At 47.0% G+C, this 23,486-nt stretch overlaps 1 protein-coding gene across 5 annotated transcripts in view; it reads left to right on the forward strand.

Annotated features, from left to right (window-relative positions):
• The window catches only part of LOC105464537 (transmembrane channel like 7), a 68,911-nt gene that overhangs the window by 34,866 nt on the left and 10,559 nt on the right, over positions 1–23,486 (forward strand). For all 5 annotated transcript variants that reach the window (XM_071084187.1, XM_071084185.1, XM_071084186.1 and 2 more), the window contains 7 exons: positions 4,381–4,526; positions 10,149–10,296; positions 12,155–12,328; positions 15,162–15,319; positions 20,366–20,483; positions 20,817–20,914; positions 22,542–22,728. In XM_071084187.1, the coding sequence (XP_070940288.1) occupies positions 4,381–4,526; positions 10,149–10,296; positions 12,155–12,328; positions 15,162–15,319; positions 20,366–20,483; positions 20,817–20,914; positions 22,542–22,728 (1,029 nt within the window). The remainder of the gene's footprint in view (positions 1–4,380; positions 4,527–10,148; positions 10,297–12,154; positions 12,329–15,161; positions 15,320–20,365; positions 20,484–20,816; positions 20,915–22,541; positions 22,729–23,486) is intronic.

Consider the following 23,486-nt stretch of genomic DNA (forward strand, 5'->3'; position numbering starts at 1 on the left):
TGATCTCATGTTTTCCTAAAAACAACTCAGAGGAATTGTTGGATGGTTGTTCAAAAGTCTACTATGCAAAAAAAGTTAAAAAAAAAAAAAAAAGTACATGGCTGGGCACGGTGGCTCACGCCCGTAATCCCAGTGCTTTTGGAGGCCGAGGTGGGCAGATCACCTGAGGACAGGAGCTTGAGACCAGCCTGGCCAACATGGGGAACCCCATCTCTACTAAAAATACAAAAAAATTAGCTGGGTGTGGTGGCTGGTGCCTGTAATCCCAGCTCCTCGGGAGGCTGAGGCAGGAGAATTGCTTGAACCCGGGAGGCGGAGGTTGTAGTGAGCCGAGATTGAGCCATTGCATTCCAGCCTGGACAACAAGAGCGAAACTCCGTCTCAAAAAAAAAAAAAAAGATTAGCCTGGCGTGGTGGTGTGCACCTGTAATCCCAGCTACTTGGGAGGCTGAGGCACAAGAATCTCTTGAACCTGGGAAACGTAGGTTGCAGTGATCCAAAATTGCACCACTACACTCCAAGCTGGGTGACAGAAAGACTCTGTCTCAAAAAAATAAAATAAAATAAAATAAAAAAGTCTACTATGCAGATGAGAAAACAGAAACTGTGCAAATGTCCACTATGCAAATTAGAAGATAAAAGCCATGCAAATGTTGACTTGTGCAAATGAGAAAAGAAATTCAGTGACCTACCCAAGGTCACACTGCCTTTGAAAGCAAAGTTAGGATCAAATCCCAGAGCTGCTGTTAACCCCATTTCTTTCTTTTTTTTTTTTTTTTTGAGATGGAGTCTCGCTGTGTCGCCCAGGCTGGAGTGCAGTGGCCGGATCTCAGCTCACTGCAAGCTCTGCCTCCCGGGTTTTTATGCCATTCTCCTGCCTCAGCCTCCCGAGTAGCCGGGACTACAGGCGCCCGCCACCTCGCCCGGCTAGTTTTTTGTATTTTTTAGTAGAGACGGGGTTTCACCATGTTAGCCAGGATGGTCTCGATCTCCTGACCTCGTGATCCGCCCGTCTCGGCCTCCCAAAGTGCTGGGATTACAGGCTTGAGCCACCGCGCCCGGCCAACCCCATTTCTTTAGATTACATCCCACAAGAAAAGTTTCTGTTTGTGGAAAAAAAAGAAAAAAAGTTTCTTCGCATACTGTAACCTTCTTCCTGATAGGAAAAATTTTATAGGAGAGTTAGCTGCGCTTGATTATAGACGTTCAATAAAGTAAGCATGATAATGACCTGTCTGAAAGAGAACTTTCTGCAATGATCTGGAGAATGTGGACCTGTGCTGTGTAACAATGGAACCACTAACTCTTTTTTGTTTGTTTTTTTGAGACAGAGTCTCGCTCTGTCGCCCAGGCTGGAGTACATTGGCGCGATCTCGGCCCACTGACACCTCTGGCCGCTGGGTTCAAGTGATTCTCCTGCCTCAGCCTCCCAAGTAGCTGGGGTTACAGGCGCCTGCCACCACACCCAGCTACTTTTTCTATTTTTAGTAGAGATGGGATTTCACCATGTTGGCCAGGCTGGTCTCGAACCCGTGACCTCAAGTGATCTGCCCACCTTGGCCTCTGAAAGTGCTGGGATTACAGGTGTGAGCCACTGCGCCTGGCTTTTTGTTTTTTGTTTTAGACAGTCTCACTCTGTCACTCAGGCTGAAGTGCAGTGGTGCAATCTTGGCTCACTGCAACCTCCGCCTCCGCCTCCGCAATTCTCATGCCTCAGCCTCCCGAGTAGCTGGGAATACACGGGTGTGCAATGACGCCTGGTTAAATTTTGTTTTTAGTAGAGACGGGGTTTCATCATGTTGGCCAGGCAGGTCTCGAACCCGTGACCTCAAGTGATCTGCCTGCCTCAGCCTCCGAAAGTGCTGAGATTACAGGTATGAGCCACTGTGCTGGGCCCAGGACCACTAACTCTTGAGCACTTGAAATATGTCTAGTGTGGCTGGGAAACTGAATTTTAATGTAATGTGATTGTTCATAATCTGAATGTAAATAGGCACAAGTGAAAGAGGGCCAGAGAGCTCAAACAGGGGCTCATTTTTCTTGAAAACAATTGAACCAAGCTCATTATCAAATCAGAAAACATTTTCCAGGCCCAGCAGACCTTTGCCCTGTAATCGTTACATTGTCTTGAGGGAGAGGTTGGTGATAACCCTGATATCAGCCCTTGGCAGCACACACAGGTTTCTTCTGGTTGGACACGTTTTTATGGCCTTTGGGAGAGTTGAAAGGAGAATGGAGTCTTCTGCTTCTACTTTTTCTTTTCCAGTTAACAAATGACTTCGTTACCCAAATAATATAAGAATGCACGGTTGTCTTGTATAATTTTAAAATACAGATATGCACAATTGTATAACATAAATATGCTCAGCTTCAATAAATTTAAGAACACACACACACACACACACACACACACACACACACACAGAATGCACGGTTGTCATGAAAAATACAGAATTTATAGAGTAAAAAAGTGAAAATATCCCTCCCCGGAGGTCACTGAACATTTAACCCCATGGTTTACAGCCTACTTGACTGTTGACCTTTCTCTGTGCACTTACGTGGTCTTGCTTGATATTTCATCATATGGATTTTTAGTGATCTAGCCCGATCCCTGTATGGACATTCAGTTTTCCTCTCATTTCCTTCCTTTGTAAACAATGCCGTAGGCAACCACTATGTACTACCTACCTACAATGTGTCTGCTATATCTGTTCTCTCCTTCACTCTCCTGGAGTTTTCCTGCCATCCAAGGAGGTATTTGAGGCGTTCAGTCATTCCTACCATAAGAAGTCAGTCAGCAGGGTGCAGTGGCTCAAAACCTGTAATCCCAGCACTTTGGGAGGCTGAGGCTGGAGGACCGTTTGAGCCCAGGAGTTGGAGACCAGCCTGGGCAACATGGCGAGACCATATCTCTACTTTTTTATTTTAAAAAAAGAAGGAGAAGAAGTCAGAGAGTTTTCTGAGCCACCAGGCCTTACTGTTCTTCTTCTTCAAAGCTGTTTTGGCTCTTCTTCTGGGTGCGTTGCGATTCCATATGAATTTTAGGATCAGCTTGTCAGTTTCTGTAAGGAAGCCAGCTAGGCTGCTAAGAAGGATAATGTTGAATCGGTAAATCAATGTGAGGAATTTGGCCATAGATCTTCTGATCCATAAACATGGGATGTTTTCTGTTTCTTTATGGCTTCTTTAATTATTATTATTTTGTTTTTGAGACAGAGTCTCGCCCTCTTGCCCAGGCTGAAATGCAGTGGCGTGATCTCGGCTCACCACAACCTCCACCTCCCAGGTTCAAGTGATTCTCCTGCCTCAGCCTCCCAAGTAGCTGGGACTACAGGCACGTGCCACCATGCCCGGCTAATTTTTGTATTTTTAGTGGGGGACGGGGTTTCACTATGTTGGCCAGGCTGGTCTCGAACTCCTGACCTTGTGATCCACCTGCCTTCGCCTACCAAGGTTCTGGGATTACAGGCATGAGCCACCGTGCCTGGCCAAGATTTGCACTTCTTTAGTTAAATTTAGTCCTAATGTTTTATTCTTTTTGATGCTATGGCACATGGAATTTTATTGTTAATTTCAGTTTTGGCTTGTTATATGTGCTTTTTTTCTTTCAGAGACAAGCTCTTGCTCTGTTATCCAGTGCAGTAGCACAATCACGGCTTACTCCAGCCTCCCAAGCAGTTGGGACCATAGCCATGCACCTCTATGCCTAGCTAATTTTAAAAAACAATTTTTGTAGAGATAGCGGTCTCTCTATGTTGTCCAGGCTTGTCTCAAACTCCTGGGCTCAAGTAATCCTCCTGCCTCAGCCTTCCAAGGTTCTGGGATTACAGGTGTGAGCTACCATGCCTGGCCATCTGTGCATTTTTTTTTTTTTTTTTTTTTTTTTGAGATGGATCTCACTCTGTCACCCAGGCTGGAGTGCAGTGGTGTGATCTCAGCTCCCTGCAACCTCTGCCTCCTAAGTTCAAGTGATTCTCCTGCCTCAGCCTCCCGAGTAGCTAGGATTACAGGTGCGCAACACCAAGCCCGGCTAATTTTTTTTGCATTTTTAGTAGAGACGGGGGTTTCGCCATGTTGGCCAGGCTGGTCTCGAACTCCTGACCTCAGGTGATCTGCCCGTCTCGGCCTCCCAAAGGGCTGGGATTACAGGTGTGAGCCACCTTGCCTGGCCCACCTGTGCATTTTTAATGCCAGGATTTTATCAGTGCTTTATTTCCCAAACACTGAGTACTCCCTGTGCCTCTGGGGCTGTTCCAGTCTCTGGGGATACGGAGAGGAAAGGGGACACTGGAACTTGTGTTCCTTGAGGCAGGGACTACTCTTCTGATTGCCCCACAGTGAGCTGACCAGTCTAACCTCGTGCTCTTGGATTCGTTTCAGGGTTTCCTGGAGGAGACTAGCCTCTTTTACGGACATTACACCATTGATGGGGTGAAATTTCAGAACTTCACCTATGATCTGCCCCTGGCGTATTTGATAAGCACAATCGCCTACCTGGCCCTGAGCCTTCTTTGGATAGTGAAAAGGTAAAGTCTGTCCTTGCATTCTCTCTGAATTACCCTTGATGGCTGGAGGCTGTTGGAGATACGGGAGCCCTGGGGGCCACTGCCTAAAGGATGAGCGGAGTCCAGTAGTGGGTTTTGTGGGGAAGGGTTTGTGAGTACATTGGCAGCTGAAGAGACCTGGGAGAAATAGAAGTCAGGATTTGGGATGGAGTAGCAGACTGAGGTTCTTTTTTTTTTTCCCAGACAGAGTCTTTCTCTGTCACCCAGACTGGAGTGCAGTGGTGCAATCTTGGCTCACTGCAACCTCCACCTCCTGGTTTCAATTCTCATGCCTCAACCTCCTGGGTAGCTAGTACTATAGGAACGTGCCACCATGCCTAGCTAATTTTTGTATTTTTGGTAGCGTTTCACTATGTTGGCCAGTCTGGTCTCGAACTCCTGACCTCAGGTGATCCGCCTACCCTAGCCTCCCAAAATTCTGGGATTACAGGTGTAAGCCACGGTGCCTGGCGTGGGGTTCTCCACTCAATCACTACTGAACACATCTGGCAATCCCACCCCACTGCACACACACCCTTTCCTTTGCTTTGGTGTGTATGTTAACAAGGTGTCTACTGGGTTGTAAGTAGCAGAAACCTAACTCTGATGGTTATTGAGTGGCTCACAGATCCAAGGAAGGGAGGAAACTCAAATTACAGGAAGGACAAAGATGGAGCCATGGCTTAGGAACAACATCAAAAGCAAGAATCCCTCGTCTTCAATTCTTTGGTGTAGTGGTGGCTTTCTTAAGTGGTGGGAAATAGGGCATCTTATAGTTTGCATCAGCCTTGACCTCCTGGGTCACAGGTGCAGAAATCCTTAGAAGAAACTTGTTGTTTCTGCTTCATTCAGGTTTCCAGCCCTGACCCTTCCACCGTGGCCATGGGGAGCAGCATGTCTACTATGAGCCCCTGGAGGTTCAAGTGCTCAGCACTGCACTCCTTCAGCTGTGGCCAGGGGCTAGGGTCCTATGACAATATGGCTTTTCCTGTGGGAGACAAGTGCTTTAGGGAGAGAGAGCAATTCCCAAGAGAAGAGAAGAGTATTAATTCCCTTAACAAACAACCGGTACAAAAGGTACAAGGACCCAAACACAATAGAAATTTTATTTCTTTTTTATTAGCTGGGCATGGTGGCACACACCTGTAGTCCCAGCTACTTGGGAGGTGGAGACACGAGAATCACTTGAACCTGGGAGGTGAGGCTGCAGTGAGCCAAGATCGTGCCACTGCACTCCAGCCTGGGCGACAGAGCAAGACTCTCAAAAACAAACAAACAAATGAAACAAAAACAAAACCTGTATTTCTCTTTTACATGACAGTTCTGGGTAGGGGCACAGGTTAGTGTGGTAGAATTCTTCTTATAGTATTCTAGGACTAAAGTTGACCAAAGTTCAGCCATCTTCAGCATGTGGTTTCGAAGGTCCCACGGAGGAATGGGAAAGGAAAAGGCATGGAGGAGAACCATGCAGAGGGTATTTATAGGCCAGACCTGGAAGTGGTGTCCATCACTCACATCCCATTGGCTACAGCTTAGTCACATGACTATAACCAACTGCAAGGGAGGCCGGGAAACATTGTTCCTGGCTGGGCAGCCATTACCCAGCAGTGATACTGTACTATAGAAGGTGAACCACAAATTTTTGATGGACAACTTGCCATCTCTGCCCCAGGGGAGTTTCTTCGCAGACAGTATCATGGATGGACCTCTTTATTGCCCACTTGATTGTCCCTGTGAGAGCATACACAGTGTTGTAAGCCGTGGAGCTGCGAAGCCCCTTATCACAGGTGCAGAACAGACCAGGGTGCTGCGGATGGATTTGGCCCTCCATAAGGACCAGGATTCACCACTGCAAGGAAAACCCCATTGCCCAACCTGGCACTTGTATACTGAGTCAGAATCTATGAGATGAACGTGAACTAGTGAGCGTCCATCCCCCACCCAAATGTACTATGTACAAATGAGCAGAAGCCTGAGGCTGCTTTTGAGGGGCAAAGAGATGCTTGGTAAACATTGGTTGATTGGGGTTCCGTGATTGTGCCAGGGGAGATCCAAGTTTTATGGACCTACAGGCGAGACAATTTGGAAGCGCCATCTTTAAGACAAAGAGTATGAAAATATGTTTTGTAAATGATAAATAAAACAACAAATAAGACCATAGGAACACATTGCTAGAGTCTTCCAAAGCCTTGGAAGGGTCCCTGAAGAATGAATAAGGTTTTTTGTTTTTGTTTTTGTTTTTCAAGATGGAGTCTTGCTCTGTCACCTAGGCTGGAGTGCAGTGTCCTGATCCTGGCTCACTGCAACCTCTGCCTTCCGGGTTCAAGCAATTCTTCTGCCTCAGCCTCCCAAGTAGCTGAGATTACAGACGCTCTCCACCACGACTGACTAATTTTTGCATTTTTAGTAAAGATGGGGTTTCACCATGTTGGCCAGGCTGCTCTCGAACTCCTGATCTCGTGATCCACCCACCTCGACCTCCCAAAGTGCTGGGATTACAGGCGTGAGCCACCGCGCCGGGCCGAATGAGTAAGATTTGTTAGTTGTACAGCGAATCTAACTATGAATCTTGTTCAAGCTCAAGGCCTTGATTGCTTTCTGGGGAAGGCCATGGAGGGAGGGCTGGGTGTGATGTAATGGGAGAAAGGCCTGCTATGGCCCAGGAAGTGGATGTGCCACAGAGTGACAAAGAGTATGGACTTTGTAGGCCAGAGACCATGACTAGAATGTCAGTTCACCTCTTTGAGCCTCATTTTCTTCATCTGTGAAATGTGCATACCTGGAAGGGTTGTTGGGAGGATTAACATAAACTAGGCAGGCGAATGAACACCTTAGCACTGTGCCTAGCACCTTATAGACATTTATTGAATTAAAATTATTATTATTATCATCATCATCATCATCATCAAAGTAACACCAGTTCTGCCACCTAACTCTCTGGATATAGGGAAATAATTTTCCTTCCTCTGGATCTTAGTTTTCTCATCTGTAAAATGTAGGTCTGGGTCAGGCATGGTGGCTCACACCTGTAATCCTAGCACTTTGGGAGTACAAGGTGGGTGGATCGCTTGAGCCCAGGAGTTCAAGACCAACTCTGGGCAACATGGCAAAACCCTATTTCTACAAAAAATACAAATAATAGCTCGGTGTGGTAGTGCGTGCTTGTAGTTTGAGCTATGTGGGAGGCTGAGGTGGGAGGATCACCTGAACTTGGGGAGGTTCAGGCTGCTGAGAGCCATGATCAGACCACTGCACTCCACCCTGGGTGACAGAGTGAGACTCCCATCTCAAAAAATAAAAAATAAAATGTAGGTCTGGTCTAAATCAGAGGCTTGCAACTGGGATGGGTCACCGTAAGCTTTATAACATGGTGTATTTCTGGAGCCCGCATGAGACTTACTGAATTGAAAATCTCAGGTAAGAAACCATTTGGGAACTGGATTTGGGGAAAGTACTCCATGTGGTTCTGACATAAATTCTTTGCTGTAATCCTTTGGCAGAATGACTGATCATAACAATTCCTTCCATTTCTATTGTCTTTATGCCTCACTGGCAAATCCTAAAAATAACCTGTTTCATCTACAGAGGACTGTGTATGGCATCTGGTGTTTTATATCCAGTGCCAGGCGTATTTTTCCCATGAAAGCATTTGAATGAATAAAAATACACAACAATTGTATCTGACCTAAACAGGTGCTCACTAAATAGTTAATATACTATTTAAGTCATTTATTCATTGCTTTATCCATCAGTTGCATGTTAACCAAAGTATATAGTCCATGCATTATGGATAGAAAGGTGGCAAGATAGCCAGGGGACCTGCTCTCAAAGAATTTAAAATTTAGTTAGAGTAAGGAGTTACAAACAGTAAACAGATGAATAAGATAATTGCAGGTTAGTATCACTGCTGTGAATTAAATAAAAGGGACTGGGCTGGGCGTGGTGGCTCATGCCTGTAAGCCCAGCACTTTGGGAGGCCGAGGCAGGCGGATCACCTGAGGTCAGGAGATCGCGACCAGCCTGGCTAACCTGTTGAAACCCTGTCTTTACTAAAAATACAGACAATTAGCTGGGCGCGGTGACAGGCGCCTATAATCCCAACTACTCGGAATGCTCAGGCAGGAGAATCTCTTGAACCTGTGAGGCGGAGGTTGCAGTGAGCCGAGACTGCGCCACTGCACTCCAGCCTGGGTGACAGAGTAAGAACTCCATCTCAAAAATAAGTAAATAAATAAATACATAAAAAGGACTGGCTTGAAGTGGGGGTTACAGCCTTAGATGGGGAGATGAGGGATTACAAAGGGGTTATTTGAACCCAAACCTGAAGGATGGGAAGGAGACCAGCCATAGGGAGGGTGAGAGGAGCACCATCCCTGGAGATAGTAGTGGGAATTTCCCAGAGGCAGGAACAGGAATTTGTGTATTTATAGAAAAGAGAGAAAGCAAGTATAGTTACATGGGAGGAGAGGCGATGGCACAGCTGGATCACATAGGGATCTCTCAGCTGTATTAAGGAGTTTGGATTTTAAAAGAAAACGAATCGCCCTACCAAAAAGACATGTGCACTCGTATATTCATCACAGTGCTATTCGTGATAGCAAAGAAATGGAATCCACCAAGGTGCCCATCAGTGGAGGACTGGATAAAGAAAATGTGGTACATAAACACCATGGAATACTACACAGCCATAAAAAACAATGAAATAATGTCCTTTGCAGCAACATGGTTGCAGCTAGAGGCCATTATCCAAAGCAAATTAATGCAGGAACAGAAAACCAAATACCGCATTTTCTCACTTATTAGTAGAAGCTAAACATGGGGTACTTATGGACATAAAGATGGCAGCAAAACAAACTGAGGACTCCTAGAGTGGAGAGGGAGAGAGGGAGGCAGGGATTGAAGAACTGTTGGATGTTATGCTCAGTACCTGGACGACGGGATCATTTCTACCCCAAATCTTAGCATCATGCAGTATTACCAAGGTTACAAACCTGCACATGTACTCCTGAATCTAAAATAAAAGTTGGGTAAAAAAGTATGGATTTTATTCTAGCTGTGTTTGAAGCAATTAGATGGGTAAAGGAAAGGATCAACAATGAGATACCTTGTCAGCTGCCACATATATTTAGAACGGCCCCAAACTTGGGCCGGGCGCGGTGGCTCAAGCCTGTAATCCCAGCACTTTGGGAGGCCGAGACGGGCGGATCACGAGGCCAGGAGATCGAGAGACGATCCCGGCTAACACGGTGAAACCCCGTCTCTACTAAAAAATACAAAAAAACTAGCCTGGTGAGGTGGCGGGCTCCTGTAGTCCCAGCTACTCGGGAGGCTGAGGCAGGAGAACGGCGTAAACCCGGGAGGCGGAGCTTGCAGTGAGCTGAGATCCGGCCACTGCACTCCAGCCTGGGCGACAGAGCGAGACTCCGTCTCAAAAAAAAAAAAAAAAAAAAAAAAAAAAAAAAAAGAATGGCCCCAAACTTGACCATGTCGCAATGGGCTGAAAATGCAGCTATGTCTCACTTTTTAAGTTTCAGACACAGCCAGTTCAGGGGACTCTCTTTTGCTGTTGTTTCTATAAGAAGGATGATTGTGTTTTGGGGTCAGGTCGGTGGAAGGATTCAAAATCAACCTGATTCGGAGTGAGGAGCACTTTCAGAGTTACTGCAACAAGATCTTTGCCGGCTGGGACTTCTGCATCACTAACCGCAGCATGGCGGATCTGAAGCACAGCAGCTTGCGGTACGAGCTCCGAGTGAGTGCTCCTGGGTTTTCCCGTGGTGGGGTCCTCACCAGCAAGGTCCTGCCTTTGGAGCCTGAGTTTTCAGCTTTCAGAGAATCAGGGGTGGGGGACAGGTTGTCCCTGGTGCTTAGCAAGTTACCCCTCTATAGCTTTCAAGAACTTTTCACAGCAAACACGTTACTAGGGTTGATTACCCTAGACCTGAATAGGAGCTCTGGTGAACTGGAACTGGGAAGTGGGGTGGGGACACAGTGGCTGGAAGGAGGTGATGTCTTTCCCCAGACCCTACTACTTTACACTGTTATTTTTCCACGTGAGGAGGACCTGTCATAAACACTGCTTATACCAGGAGAAATGGGAGTAAGGAGGGAATGTTATGACCATAGTGTGGGATGGAGAGTATATGAAAAAGTACAGACCGGGCGCGGTGGTTCATGCCTGTAATCCCAGCACTTTGGGGGGCTGAGGCAGGCAGATCACGAGGTCAGGAGATCGAGACCATCCTGGCTAACATGGTGAAACCCCATCTCTACTAAAAATACAAAAAATTAGCCAGGCATGGTGGCACATGCCTGTAGTCTCAGCTACTCGGGAGTCTGAGGCAGGAGAATTGCTTGAACCCGGGAGGTGGAGATTGCAGTGAGCCGAGATTGCACCACTGCATTCCAGCCTGGGTGACACAGCAAGACTCTGTCTCAAAAAAAAAAAAAAAAAAAAAAAAAAGTACACAAGAGTTTCCAAATGAATAACGAGAGAAAGGAGTAAAGACTAGCATGTTAATAAACCCATCAAAGCAAAGGAGGGGACAAATAAATCAAAAGCATAATAAAATGGAAGGAATCAAATCAAATCTATTATTTCTTACACTAAATACAAACAGATTAAATTCTCCTAATAAAAGCAGAGACTACTAGATTGTGTAAAAGAAAAAATAACAACACCTCACCTGTATGCTGTTTGAAGAAATGACACATACTATATTTAAGTAATACCATGATAGTTTATAGTTCTGTTTTCACATTTATTGCAAAGCCCAATTGCAGTCTTAAATAGGTTCTACCTTTACTTAAGCCTTTAGTAGACATAAAAAATAGTTGGGCTAGGCCAGGCGCAGAGCTTCATGCCTGTAATACAGCACTTTGGGAGGCTGAGGCAGGTCAAGGTCAGGAGATTGAGACCATCCTGGCCAATATGGTGAAACCCCGTCTCTACTAAAATTACAAAAATTAGCTGGGCATGGTGGTGCATGCCTGTAATCCTAGCTACTCGGGAGGCTGAGGCAGGAGAATGACTTGAACCAGGGAGTCAGAGGTTGCAGTGAGCTGAGATTGGACCACTGCACTCCAGCCTGGCAACAGAGCGAGACTCCATCTCAAAAAAAAGAAAAAAAGTAGTTAGGCTAAGTCTAGGATGGTATCTTGTGGGAGATGAATATTTAAAAGAAGTTTTTGTTGTTGTTGTTGTTTTTTGTTTTTGTTTTTTCCTGAGATAGCATTTCACTCTGTCACCCAGGCTGGAGTATAGTGACATGATCATACATCACTGTAGATTTGAACTCCCAGGCTCAAGCAATCTTCCACATCAGCGTCCCGAGTAGCAGGGACTACAGGCATTCATCACCACACCCAGCTAAATCTTCTGGGCTTTCTTGTAGAGATGGAGTCTCCCTATGTTGCCAGGGTTGGTCTTGAACTCCTGGGCTCAAGTGATCCTCCTACCTTGGCCTCCCACAGTGCTAGGGTTACAGGAGTGAGCCACCACGCCTGGCTAGAACTCTTAAAGATGGGTGGGGAGAGAGTGATGAATCAGTTTCTATCCCTGAGTATCCCTTCATCCCACTGCTCACAAATGAATTTTCTTTTATCTTCAGGCAGATCTGGAGGAAGAAAGAATACGGCAGAAAATAGCAGAAAGGACCTCAGAAGAAACAATACGCATTTACTCTTTGAGACTGTTTTTGAACTGTATTGTTCTGGCTGTTTTAGGGGCATGCTTTTATGCAATATATGTAGCAACTGTCTTCTCTCAAGAGCACATGAAAAAGGTAAGTTAACTTGAACTCTGGCTGGACATTATGCCTAGTGCACTGAAAACCTGTGAGGTAGGTACCATTGTCATTTCTGTTTTACATATGGAGATACAAGTTTGGCTAATATGATCAAGACCTGAAAATCAGAGTGATCAGTTTCCACTTTTTTTTTTGAGACGGAGTTTTGCTCTTGTTGCCCAGGCTGGAGCACAATGGCGTTGTCTTGGCTCACTGCAGCCTCCGCCTCCCAGGTTCAAACGATTCTCCTGCCTCAGCCTCCTTAGTAGCTGGGATTATAGGCATGTGCCACCATGCCCGGCTAGTTTTGTGTTTTTATTAGAGATGGGATTTCTCCATGTTGATCAGGCTGGTCTTGAACTTCCGACCTCAGGTGATCTGCCCTCCTCCGCCTCCCAAAGTGCTGGGATTACAGATGTGAGCCACTGTACCCTGCCCAGTTTTCACTTTTAAGAGAATTTTTTTTTGCTTTTGTTGTTGAGACAGAGTCTCACTCTGTCGCTCAGGCTGAAGTGTGGTGGTGTGATCTCAGCTCACTGTAACCTCCACCTCCCAGGTTCAAGTGATTCTCGTGCCTCAGCCTCCCTAGTAGCTGGCATTACAGGGATACGCCACCACACCCAGCTAATTTTTGTATTTTTAGCAGAGACGGGTTTTCACCATGTTGGCCAGGCTGGTCTTGAACTCCTGACCTCAAGAGATCCACCCACCTTGGCCTCCCAAAGTGCTGGGATTGCAGGTGTGAGCCACCGCACCTGGCTTTAGAGAAATTTTTTTTTTTTTTGAGATGGAGTCTCGCTCTGTCGCCCAGGCTGGAGTGCAGTGGCCGAATCTCAGCTCACTGCAAGCTCCGCCTCCCGGGTTCACGCCATTCTCCTGCCTCAGCCTCCCGAGTAGCTAGGACTACAGGCACCCGCCACCTTGCCCGGCTAGTTTTTTGTGTTTTTTAGTAGAGACGGGATTTCACCGTGTTAGCCGGGTGGTCTCGATCTCCTGACCTCGTGATCTGCCCGTCTCGGCCTCCCAAAGTGCTGGGATTACAGGCTTGAGCCACCGCGCCTGGCCGAGAAATTTTTAAAAGCATCTAAAGTGTAGTGTTTGAGATCCTTACTACTCCTGGAATTTGCAATATGCAAAACTAGGCTGGACTAGGGTTTTATCCCTGACTGTTATTTATGAACTAAGGCCTTAGTTTACCTAAAATAGCAGTGGTTTTAAAAATCCAAGTTTGTCTAGTGGCTCTGCTTTATGAAATCAATCATCAGGGGTCCAGGTTCCATTCATCTTGTGGCTCTGCCCTCCCTAGGATATGGTTTTCTTTTCTTCTTTCTTTTTTTTTTTGAGACAGAGTCTCGTTCTGTCACCCAGACTGGAGTACAGTGGCGCAGTCTCGGCTCACTGCAACCTCCACCTCCCGGGTTTAAGTAATTCTCCTGTCTCAGCCTCCCAAGTAGCTGTGATTATAGGCACCCGCCACCACACCTGTCTAATTTTTGTATTTTTTGTAGAGACAGGGTTTCACCAGGTTGGCCAGGCTGCTCTCGAACTTCTGACCTCAAGTGATCCACCTCCCTCAGCCTCCCAGAGTGCTGGGATTACAGGCATGAGCCATTGCGCCTGGCTGAGTATGGTCTTCTGTATGGTACAAGATAGCTCACCACCATGGCCACATTCTAGCCAAGGGGAAGGAGAAGAAGGGGCTAAGGAGGGCGCATTTCTTCCTTTAAAGGGCATGACCTGGGGGTTACACTAAAAACTTCCACTCATATCCCCTTGGCCAGAATTTAGTCACATGGTAGTACCTAGCTACAAGGGAGGCTAGGAAATTTACTTTTTATTGCAGATAGCTATATATTGTCTAAGTAGTCTGTTACTGTGAAAGCAGGGAATTGCTATTTCAATTTCAAATCAATCAATCCTACACCCTTGAAGATACTTTAAATTGCCCATTTATACAGAACTCACGAGTCTTCTTTTTGTTTTTTTTTTTTTTTTGAGACGGAGTCTTGCTTGTCGCCCAGGCCTGAGTGCAGTGGCGCGATCTCGGCTCACTGCAAGCTCCGCCTCCTGGGTTCAAGCGATTCTCCTGCCTCAGCCTCCCAAGTAGCTGGGACTACAGGTGCCTGCCACTACGCCCGGCTAATTTTTTACATTTTTCGTAGAGACGGGGTTTCACCGTGTTAGCCAGGATGGTCTCGATTTCCTGACCTCGTGATCCATCCGCCTCGGCCTCCCAAAGTGCTGGGATTACAGGCGTGAGCCACCGCGCCCGGCCTCACGGGTCTTCTTATACAACCCCTTAATCAATCCAGTAGAGCTTGGTTTTCTTCCCACACAGTACTAGATACCTCTTTTTGAACATCTGAAGAAGAAGATGGCGGCTAGGCGCGGTGGCTCATGCCTGTAATCCTAGCACTTTGGGAGGCCAAAGCAGGTGGATCACCTGAGGTCAGGAGTTTGAGACCAGCCTGATCAACATGGTGAAACCCTGACTTTACTAAAAGTACAAGAATTAGCCTGGCATGGTGGCGGGTGCCTGTAGTCCCAGCTCCTCGGGAGGCTGAGGCAGGAGAATCGCTTGAACCTGGGAGACGGAGGTTGCAGTGAGCAGAGATCATGTCCCTGCACTCCAGCTTGGGCGACAAAGGGAGACTCCATCTCAAAAAAAAAAAAAAAGAAAAAAAAAAGGAAGGACATGACTTACAGGCCATGTTGAATGACAAATATGTTTCATTTGCCAACACCCATAGTTGAGTTCTTTTCTGTTGTATCTATTTGTGGTGTAACTTCCTTATATACTCCTGACTAATAAGTTTTGTTATCCTCCTAGGAAATCGACAAGATGGTTTTTGGAGAGAACCTCTTGATATTGTATCTACCGTCTATTGTGATCACGCTGGCCAATTTTATCACCCCAATGATCTTTGCCAAGATCATCCGCTATGAGGATTATTCCCCAGGCTTTGAGATCCGGCTGACAATCCTTAGGTAATGCCTACCATGAAGATGGCAGGCATGTCAAGCCAATCACCACCTGCCCTCTCTTGCCCATGGCAGACATCGCTAATCAATTGTGGTGCATTTTCCTGCTGAGCCAAGAGTCCTCCTCAACCTTCAGACAGCCCCCATGAATGAATCAGAATTTGTACATATGGTGAAATGTCTTTGATTTGAGAGTCTACTCCTTGATATTATGTTTTTGGTCCATATAATAGCACAGGGCATAGGCTGGGACCCTAAGAGCAGGGGTTACTCTAAAACTGTCAGAAATGACAGCTATAAGGCAGAGTCCAGGGAGTTAACACAAATGAGTGGAGAAGACCAGGTGGGACTGTGCAGGACTTGAGAGTTTTCTTTCTGTTTCTCACATGCCTTAGATAGCATTTGCATGTTATATAAAACATTTTTTATTTTGAAAAAAAATTTTTTTTTTTTTGAGATGGGGTCTCACTCTGTCCCCCAGGCTGAAGTGCAGTGGGGGGACAGATCATAATTCACTGCAGTCTCAAATCCTTGATCTCAAACAATCGTCCCACCTCAGCCTCCCACATAGCTGGGACCACAGACATGCACCACCACGCACAGCTAATTAAAAACAATTTTTTTGGCCGGGCGCGGTGGCTCAAGCCTGTAATCCCAGCACTTTGGGAGGCCGAGACGGGCGGATCACGAGGTCAGAAGATCGAGACCATCCTGGTTAACACGGTGAAACCTCGTCTCTACTAAAAAAAATACAAAAAACTAGCCGGGCGAGGTGGCGGGCGCCTGTAGTCCCAGCTACTCGGGAGGCTGAGGCAGGAGAATGGCGTAAACCCGGGAGGCGGAGCTTGCAGTGAGCTGAGATCCAGCCACTGCACTCCAGCCTGGGCGACAGAGCGAGACTCTGTCTCAAAAAAAAAAAAAAAAAAACAATTTTTTTTTTTTTGTAGAGACAGGGTTTTGTTATGTTGCCCAGGCTGGTCTTGAATTCCTGGGCTTAAGTCACCCTCTTACCTCCACCTCCCAAATCCTGTGATTACAGGCAAGAGCCACCATGCTCGGTCTCAAAGTTTTCAAACAGAATGCATAGTGTAATGATTCCCATATGCCTTTCACTTACATTTCAGTCATTCCCAACATTTTGCTAATCTTATTTCCATCCATTCCCCATTTCTTTGCTGGATTATTTTAAGCAAATCTCAGGCAACATGCCATTTCATCTGTAAACACTTCATTATACCTTTTTTTTTTTTTTGAGATGGAGTCTTGCCCTTTTGCTTAGGCTGGAGTGCAGTGGTGTGATCTCGGCTCACTGCAACCTCCACCTCCTGGGTTCAAGCAATTCTCCTGCCTCAGCCTCTCGAATAGCTGGGACTACAGGCACGGGCCACTACACCTGGCTAATTTTTAAAAATATATTTTTAGTAGAGACGAGGTTTCACCATGTTGGCCAGGCTGGTCTCGAACTCCTGACCTCAGATGATCCATCCACCTTAGCCTCCCAAAGTGTTGGGATTACAGGCGTGAGCCATCGTGCCCAGCCAACTTCATTATATCTCTAAGTGATGGGAGCTTTAAACATATAACCATCATCACACCTAATAAAATCGAGTCGGTCTCCCCGGTGGGGTTGCAGATGGTTTTCCACAGTTGATTTGTTCAAAGCAGAATCCAAACACGGCCCACATGCTGTGTTTGGTTGTCATGTCTCCTAAATCTCTTGTATTCTTTTCAGAGTTTCCCCTCCCCTTTTGTTAAGCCTTTGATTTGTGGAAGAAACTGGATCTTTTCCTGTAGAATATCTCCTATTCTGGATTTCGTCCATTGTTTCTTCCTGGTGTGTTTAATTTGTTTTTCTGTGCCCATAGTTGCTGTCAATGACTGCGTAGATTCAGAGTTTTTGTTAGATTCTGTGTCAGTTTTTAGTTAAGGAAACCTCATCAGCGGTGCCATGTCCTTCCTGTTGTATCCCAGCAGAGGCACAGAGTGTGGTGTTAGTAATGAGAAGAGTGATTAGAGGGCGTGGGTTCACTTTTACCCTCATTCTTTTCTCTCCTTTTTTTTTTTTTTTGAGACTGGGTCTTGCTCTGTTGTCCAGGCTGGAGTGCAGTGGCATGATCATAGGTCACTGCAGCCTTGACCACCTGGACCCAAGTGCCTCAACCTCTCGAGTAGCTGGGACTACAGGTGCACGCCACCATGCCAAGCTGATTTTTTAATTTTTTGTGGAGACAGGATATCCTCACGTTGCCCAGGTTGTTCTCAAACTCCTGGGCTCAAGCAATCCTCGCACCTAAGCTTCCCAAAGCGTTGGGATTACAGGCTAATGAGCCACCATGCCCAGCCTCCCTTATTCTTTAATGTTTCTTTCTTTCTTTTTTTTTTTTTTTTTGAGACGGAGTCTCACTGTGTCGCCCAGGCTGGAGTGCAGTGGCACAATCATGGCTCACTGCAAGCCCCGCCTCCCAGGTTCACGCCAGTCTCCTGCCTCAGCTTCCTGAGTAGCTGGGACTACAGGCACCCGCCACCACGCCCGGCTAATTTTTTGTATTTTTTAGTAGAGACGGGGTTTCACCATGCTAGTCAAACATTTCTATTTATTTTTGTATTACAAACCAAACAATAGAAAATTGTCTTTAAAAAAAAAAAAACAAAAAAACGAGAACAAAAACTCACCGTCTCCACCCACCTCCCTTGAACCCAGTGTGTTTTTGTCCACACAGTTCCTGATGTTTGTGCCAACACTCACAGGTTTTTTCTTCCAAAAATAGTATCATATCTCTGTGATATCTCTGCAGCATACTTTTTTTTCACTTTTCAGCACACCAGACATCCCTCGACGCTGATACAGAAAATATTCCAGTGGTTCTTTTCAGGAATGTGTCATGTCCTATAGTGTCACTATGTCATCACGGAATTAGGAGGTCCCAGCTTTCTGATCTTTTATTTCTTTTTTTGTTTTTTTTTTTGAGACGGAGTCTGGCTCTGTCGCCCAGGCTGGAGTGCAGTGGCCGGATCTCAGCTCACTGCAAGCTCCGCCTCCCGGGTTCACGCCATTCTCCCACCTCAGCCTCCCGAGTAGCTGGGACTACAGGTGCCCGCCACCTCGCCCGGCTAGTTTTTTGTATTTTTTTAGTAGAAACGAAGTTTCACCGTGTTAGCCAGGATAGTCTCGATCTCCTGACCTCGTGATCCACCCGTCTCGGCCTCCCAAAGTGCTGGGATTACAGGCTTGAGCCACCGCGCCCGGCCAATCTTTTAAAAAAATTATAGTAACATATATGTAACATAAAAGTTGCCATTTTAACCATTGTTAGAATACAATTTAGTGGCATTAAATACAGCCCCAGTGTTGTGCAGCCATCACCACCATCCATCTCCAGAACCTTTTCATCAGCCCCAAAAGAAATTCTGTACCCATTTAGGGGTTTGCTTTTTTAATTAATTAATTAATTAATTAATTTCTGAGATGGAGTTTCGCTCTTGTTGCCCAGGCTGGAGTGCAATGGCGCGATCTCATCTGGGTGTGGTGGCAACCTTCGCCTCCTGGGTTGAAGCGATTCTCCTACCTCAGCCTCCCGAGTAGCTGAGATTGCAGGGATGTGCCACCATGCCTGGCTAACTTTGTGTTTGTAATAGAGATGGGGTTTCTCCATGTTGGTCAAGCTGGTTTCGAACTCCTGACCTCAGGTGATCTGTCTGCGTCTGCTTCCCAAAGTGCTGGGACTATAGGCGTGAGTCACCGCGCCGGCCTGCTTTTTTCTTTTTGAGATGGAGTCTTGCTCTATTGCCCAGGCTGGGTGTAGTAGTGTGATCTTGGCTCACTGCAACCTCCGCGCCCTAGGTTCAAGCGATTCTCCTGTCGCAGCCTCTGGAGTAGCTGGGATTACAGGCGTGCGCCACCGCGCCCAGCTAATTTTTGTGTTTTTGGTAGAGAAGGTTTCACCATGTTGACCAGGCCAGGCTTGAATTCCTGACCTTAGGTGATCCCTCTGCCTCGGCCTCTCAAAGTGCTGGGATTACAGGCGTGAGCCACCATGCCCTACATTGTTTTTTGTTGTTGGTTGTTTGTTTTTTTTCTCACTCTGTCCCTGAGGCTGTAGTACAGTGGATCAATCTCGGCTCACTGCAGCCTTGTTCTCCTGGGCTCAAGCAATCCTCTTGAGTCAGTCTCCTGTGTAGCTGGGTCACCACCATACCTTGCTAATTTTTATTTTTATTTTTTTGTAGAGATGGCCAGTGGGTGGTGGTCTAACTTTGTTGCCCAGGTTGGTCTCAAACTCCAGGGCTCACGTGACCCTCCTGCCTCTACCTCCCAAAGTGCTGGGATTACACGCACGAGCCGCTATGCCTGGCTGGGGTTTTCTTTTAAGAAAGGCAGCTTTGGGCCGTCCATGGTGGCTCACACCTGTAATCCCAGCACTTTGGGAGGCTGAGACAGGTGGATTGCTTGGGGCCAGGAGTTCCAGACCACCTGGGCAACATGGTGAAACCTCATCTTTACTAAAAATAGAAAAAAAATTAGCTGGGCATGGTGGCAGACACCTGTAATCCCAGCTACTTGGGAGGGTGAGGCAGGAGAGCTGAGATCGTGCCACTGCACTCCAGCCTGGGCGACAGAACAAACACTCCATCCCCCACTGCCAAAAAAAAAAAAAAATGCTGGGCACGGGGGCTCACGCCTGTAATCCTAGCACTTTGGGAGGCTGAGGCAGGTGGATCACAAGGTCAGGAGATCAAGACCATCCTGGCTAACATGGTGAAACCCCATCTCTACTAAAAATTAAAAAAATCAGCCGGGTGTGGTGGCGGGCGCCTGTAGTCCCAGCTACTCGGGAGGGCGAGACAGGAGAATCCCTTGAACCCTGGAGGCGGAGGTTGCAGTGAGCCGAGATCGCGCCACTGCACTCCAGCTTGGGCGACAGAGCGATACTCGGTCTCAAAAAAAAGAAAAAGAAAAAAAAAGGCAACTTCTACATTCCCTAGCCACAGTTCCAAGGGACCAGCCGCCCTGAGGGCCTCATCTTCCCATCCTCTCTCCTTCTCTTTCCAAAGGTGTGTCTTTATGCGGCTGGCCACCATATGTGTCCTGGTGTTCACGCTGGGCTCTAAGATCACATCCTGTGATGATGACACATGCGACCTCTGCGGCTACAACCAGAAACTCTACCCGGTGAGTTGTGGGGCAGGGGCGTGGCTGGGTCCTTCGGGAATACAGTGTCATGGTCAAGAGAACAGCGGTTGAAGTCATGGGTTTGAACTGCAGTTGCTTCGCTTTCTAGTTCTAGTGATGAGACAGAGTGTGGCCCCTTGGAGTCCAACACCAGGCACTTCTGAGGGCTTGGAAACCAAAGTCTGTGCTGAGGCTCAGAGTTTGCCTCAGCTGATGCCCTCGCTGGAGCCACAGGATCTGGAGTTGGAAAGGGAATTAGAAGGTGTCTTGGGAGCCTGGCTTTCTCTGCCTCAGCTAGGGTCTTTCAGTTTCCCTCACTCTCTTTGGTTTCAGTGCTGGGAGACCCAAGTTGGGCAGGAAATGTACAAGCTGATGATCTTCGACTTCATCATCATCTTGGCTGTGACACTCTTCGTGGATTTTCCTAGAAAGTAAGTGTGAGGGGTGCCCTTATTATCCCCCCCACCACACACACACACACACACACACACACACACACACACACAACTGGAGGGTCCCATTGCAGCTGCATTCCAGAAGCTGCTGGATGACTCTATAGCCCTGGAAATCTGACAACTGGTAACTTTTTTTTTTTTTTTTTTGAGGCAGGGTCTTGCTCTGTCACCCAGGCTGGAGTACAGTGGCGCAATCTCAGCTCACTGCAACCTCTGCCTCCTGGGTTCAAGCAATTCTGCTGTCTCAGTCTCCTGAGTAGCTGGGACTACAGGCGCCCGCCAGCACACCTGGCTAATTTTTTGTATTTTTAGTAGAGACAGGGTTTCACCATGTTAGCCAGGATGGTCTTCATATCCTGACCTCGTGATTCACCTGCCTCTGCCTTCCAAAGTGCTAGGATTAGAGGCATGAGCCACCATGCCAGGCCAAGTTTTAAATTTTTTATAGAGAGGGGCTCTTGCTATGTTGCCCAGGCTGGTCTCAAACTGGCCTCAAATGATTCTCCTGCCTCAGTCTTCCAAAGTGCTGGGATTACAGGTTTGAACCATTGTGTCTGTTCATAACTGGAAACTTTCAAGTAGCTCCAGGCTGTTGACCTCAGCATGCATTAGTTGCTAATCTAAAGGCAGCATGAAGAGCAGAAATGGGGTCACTTTCCATGAGGTTTTGCTGGGGATGGCCTTCTGCCATCAGCACAAAAGGTGCAGACTCTCCAGGCGGCAATGGACGCCCGTGTCCTGATCTGGGTTCAAGCTGCCGCCCTGCCCCTTGCTAGTCATGTGACTTTGGGCAAGTTATTTAAGATCTGTGCCTATTTTCTCACCTGTAAAATGGGGATAGTAGAAGTACCCACCCAGTAACTTTGTGGTGAGGAGTAAATGGGGTAAGTAATGCAGATGAAAGCACTGAGAACACTCCATAGTACAGAACTCAACAAAATGTTAGCTATCACCAGCATGATTATCATAAACTGTGTTGTCATTTCTGTTATTATTCTCTGTTCACTTAACCACTCTTTACCCATGTATGCAGATAATCTAGGCAGAGGCCAGAGGTCTAGTGAGTCCTTAAAAATAAATATGGAAGCCTGGGCACAGTGGCTTATACCCATAATCCTAGCACTGGTGAGGCCAAGGAAGGAGGATCACTTGAGGCCAGGAGTTTGAGACCTGCCCGGGCAAAATAAGTGAAACCCTGTCCCTACAAGAAACAAAAATTAGCCAGGTAGCCAAGCATGCACATGTAGTCTCAGCCACTTGGGAGGCTGAGGCAGGAGGATCGCTTGAGGCTTGGAGGTTGAGGGTACAGTGAGCTATGATTGCACCACTGCACTCCAGACTGGGTGACAGTGAGACCTTGTCTCGGGAAAAAAAAAAAAAAAAAAAAAAGTCAAGGATTGTATCAATTTGAGTGCCGAACTGTAGATCTGAGACTTGGAACCTGATCTTAATGATTCCTGAGTTCATTATATTCTGCATCTTTAAGACATATGACTAACCAGTGTCCATGAGAAATATGCATGGAAATAGTCCTGATCTTTGTGATATGGTTCTGTGGCCTTGGCAGACACCAGTAGCCCAAGTAAGAATTGTCTGTTTCCAGGCTCCTGGTGACCTACTGTTCCTCTTGGAAGCTGATTCAGTGCTGGGGTCAGCAGGAGTTTGCCATTCCTGATAACGTCCTGGGGATAGTTTATGGGCAAACCATCTGCTGGATCGGAGCCTTTTTCTCACCCCTTCTCCCTGCAATTGCAACCTTGAAATTCATTATCATCTTCTATGTGAAAGAGGTAAGGAGCCGGTGGGAATGGGGGCTCATATGCTGGGCCATTTTCGACCTTCCAGGGCACCAATATGTCTGGAGCTCACCTTATATCCTATGAGACATGTCAAAATTACATCCTTTATTTAAAATATACGTTTATTCTAGAAAAATATGCTTTTTTTTTGAGATGGAGTCTCACTCTGTTACCCAGGCTGGAATGTAGTGGCGTGATCTCGGCTCACTGCATCCTCCCCCTCCTGAGTGCAAGTGATTCTCCTGCCCCAGCCTCCTGAGTAGCTGGGACTACAGGAGCCTGCCACTGTGCCTGGCTAATTTTTGTGTTTTTAGTAGAGATGGGGTTTCACCATTTTGGCCAGGCTGGTCTTGAACTCCTGACCTCGTGATCCAACCGCCTTGGCCTCCCAAAATGCTGGGATTACAGGCGTGAGCCACCGTGCCCAGCCTACTCTTGATGAATTTTTGTGTTTTTATAATTTTGAGAGTTTTGTTAAGAATTGTTTTGTTGGCCGGGCGCGGTGGCTCAAGCCTGTAATCCCAGCACTTTGGGAGGCCGAGACGGGCAGATCACGAGGTCAGGAGATCAAGACCATCCTGGCTAACACGGTGAAACCCCCGTCTCTACTAAAAATACAAAAAATTAGCCGAGCATGGTGGCGGGAGCCTGTGGTCCCAGCTACTCGGGAGGCTGAGGCAGGAGAGTGGCGTGAACCCGGGAGGCGGAGCTTGCAGTGAGCCGAGATCGCGCCACTGCACTCCAGCCTG

This window comes from Macaca nemestrina, chromosome 18, assembly GCF_043159975.1.
Source record: "Macaca nemestrina isolate mMacNem1 chromosome 18, mMacNem.hap1, whole genome shotgun sequence".
In the NCBI taxonomy this organism is placed as follows: Eukaryota; Metazoa; Chordata; class Mammalia; order Primates; family Cercopithecidae; genus Macaca; species Macaca nemestrina.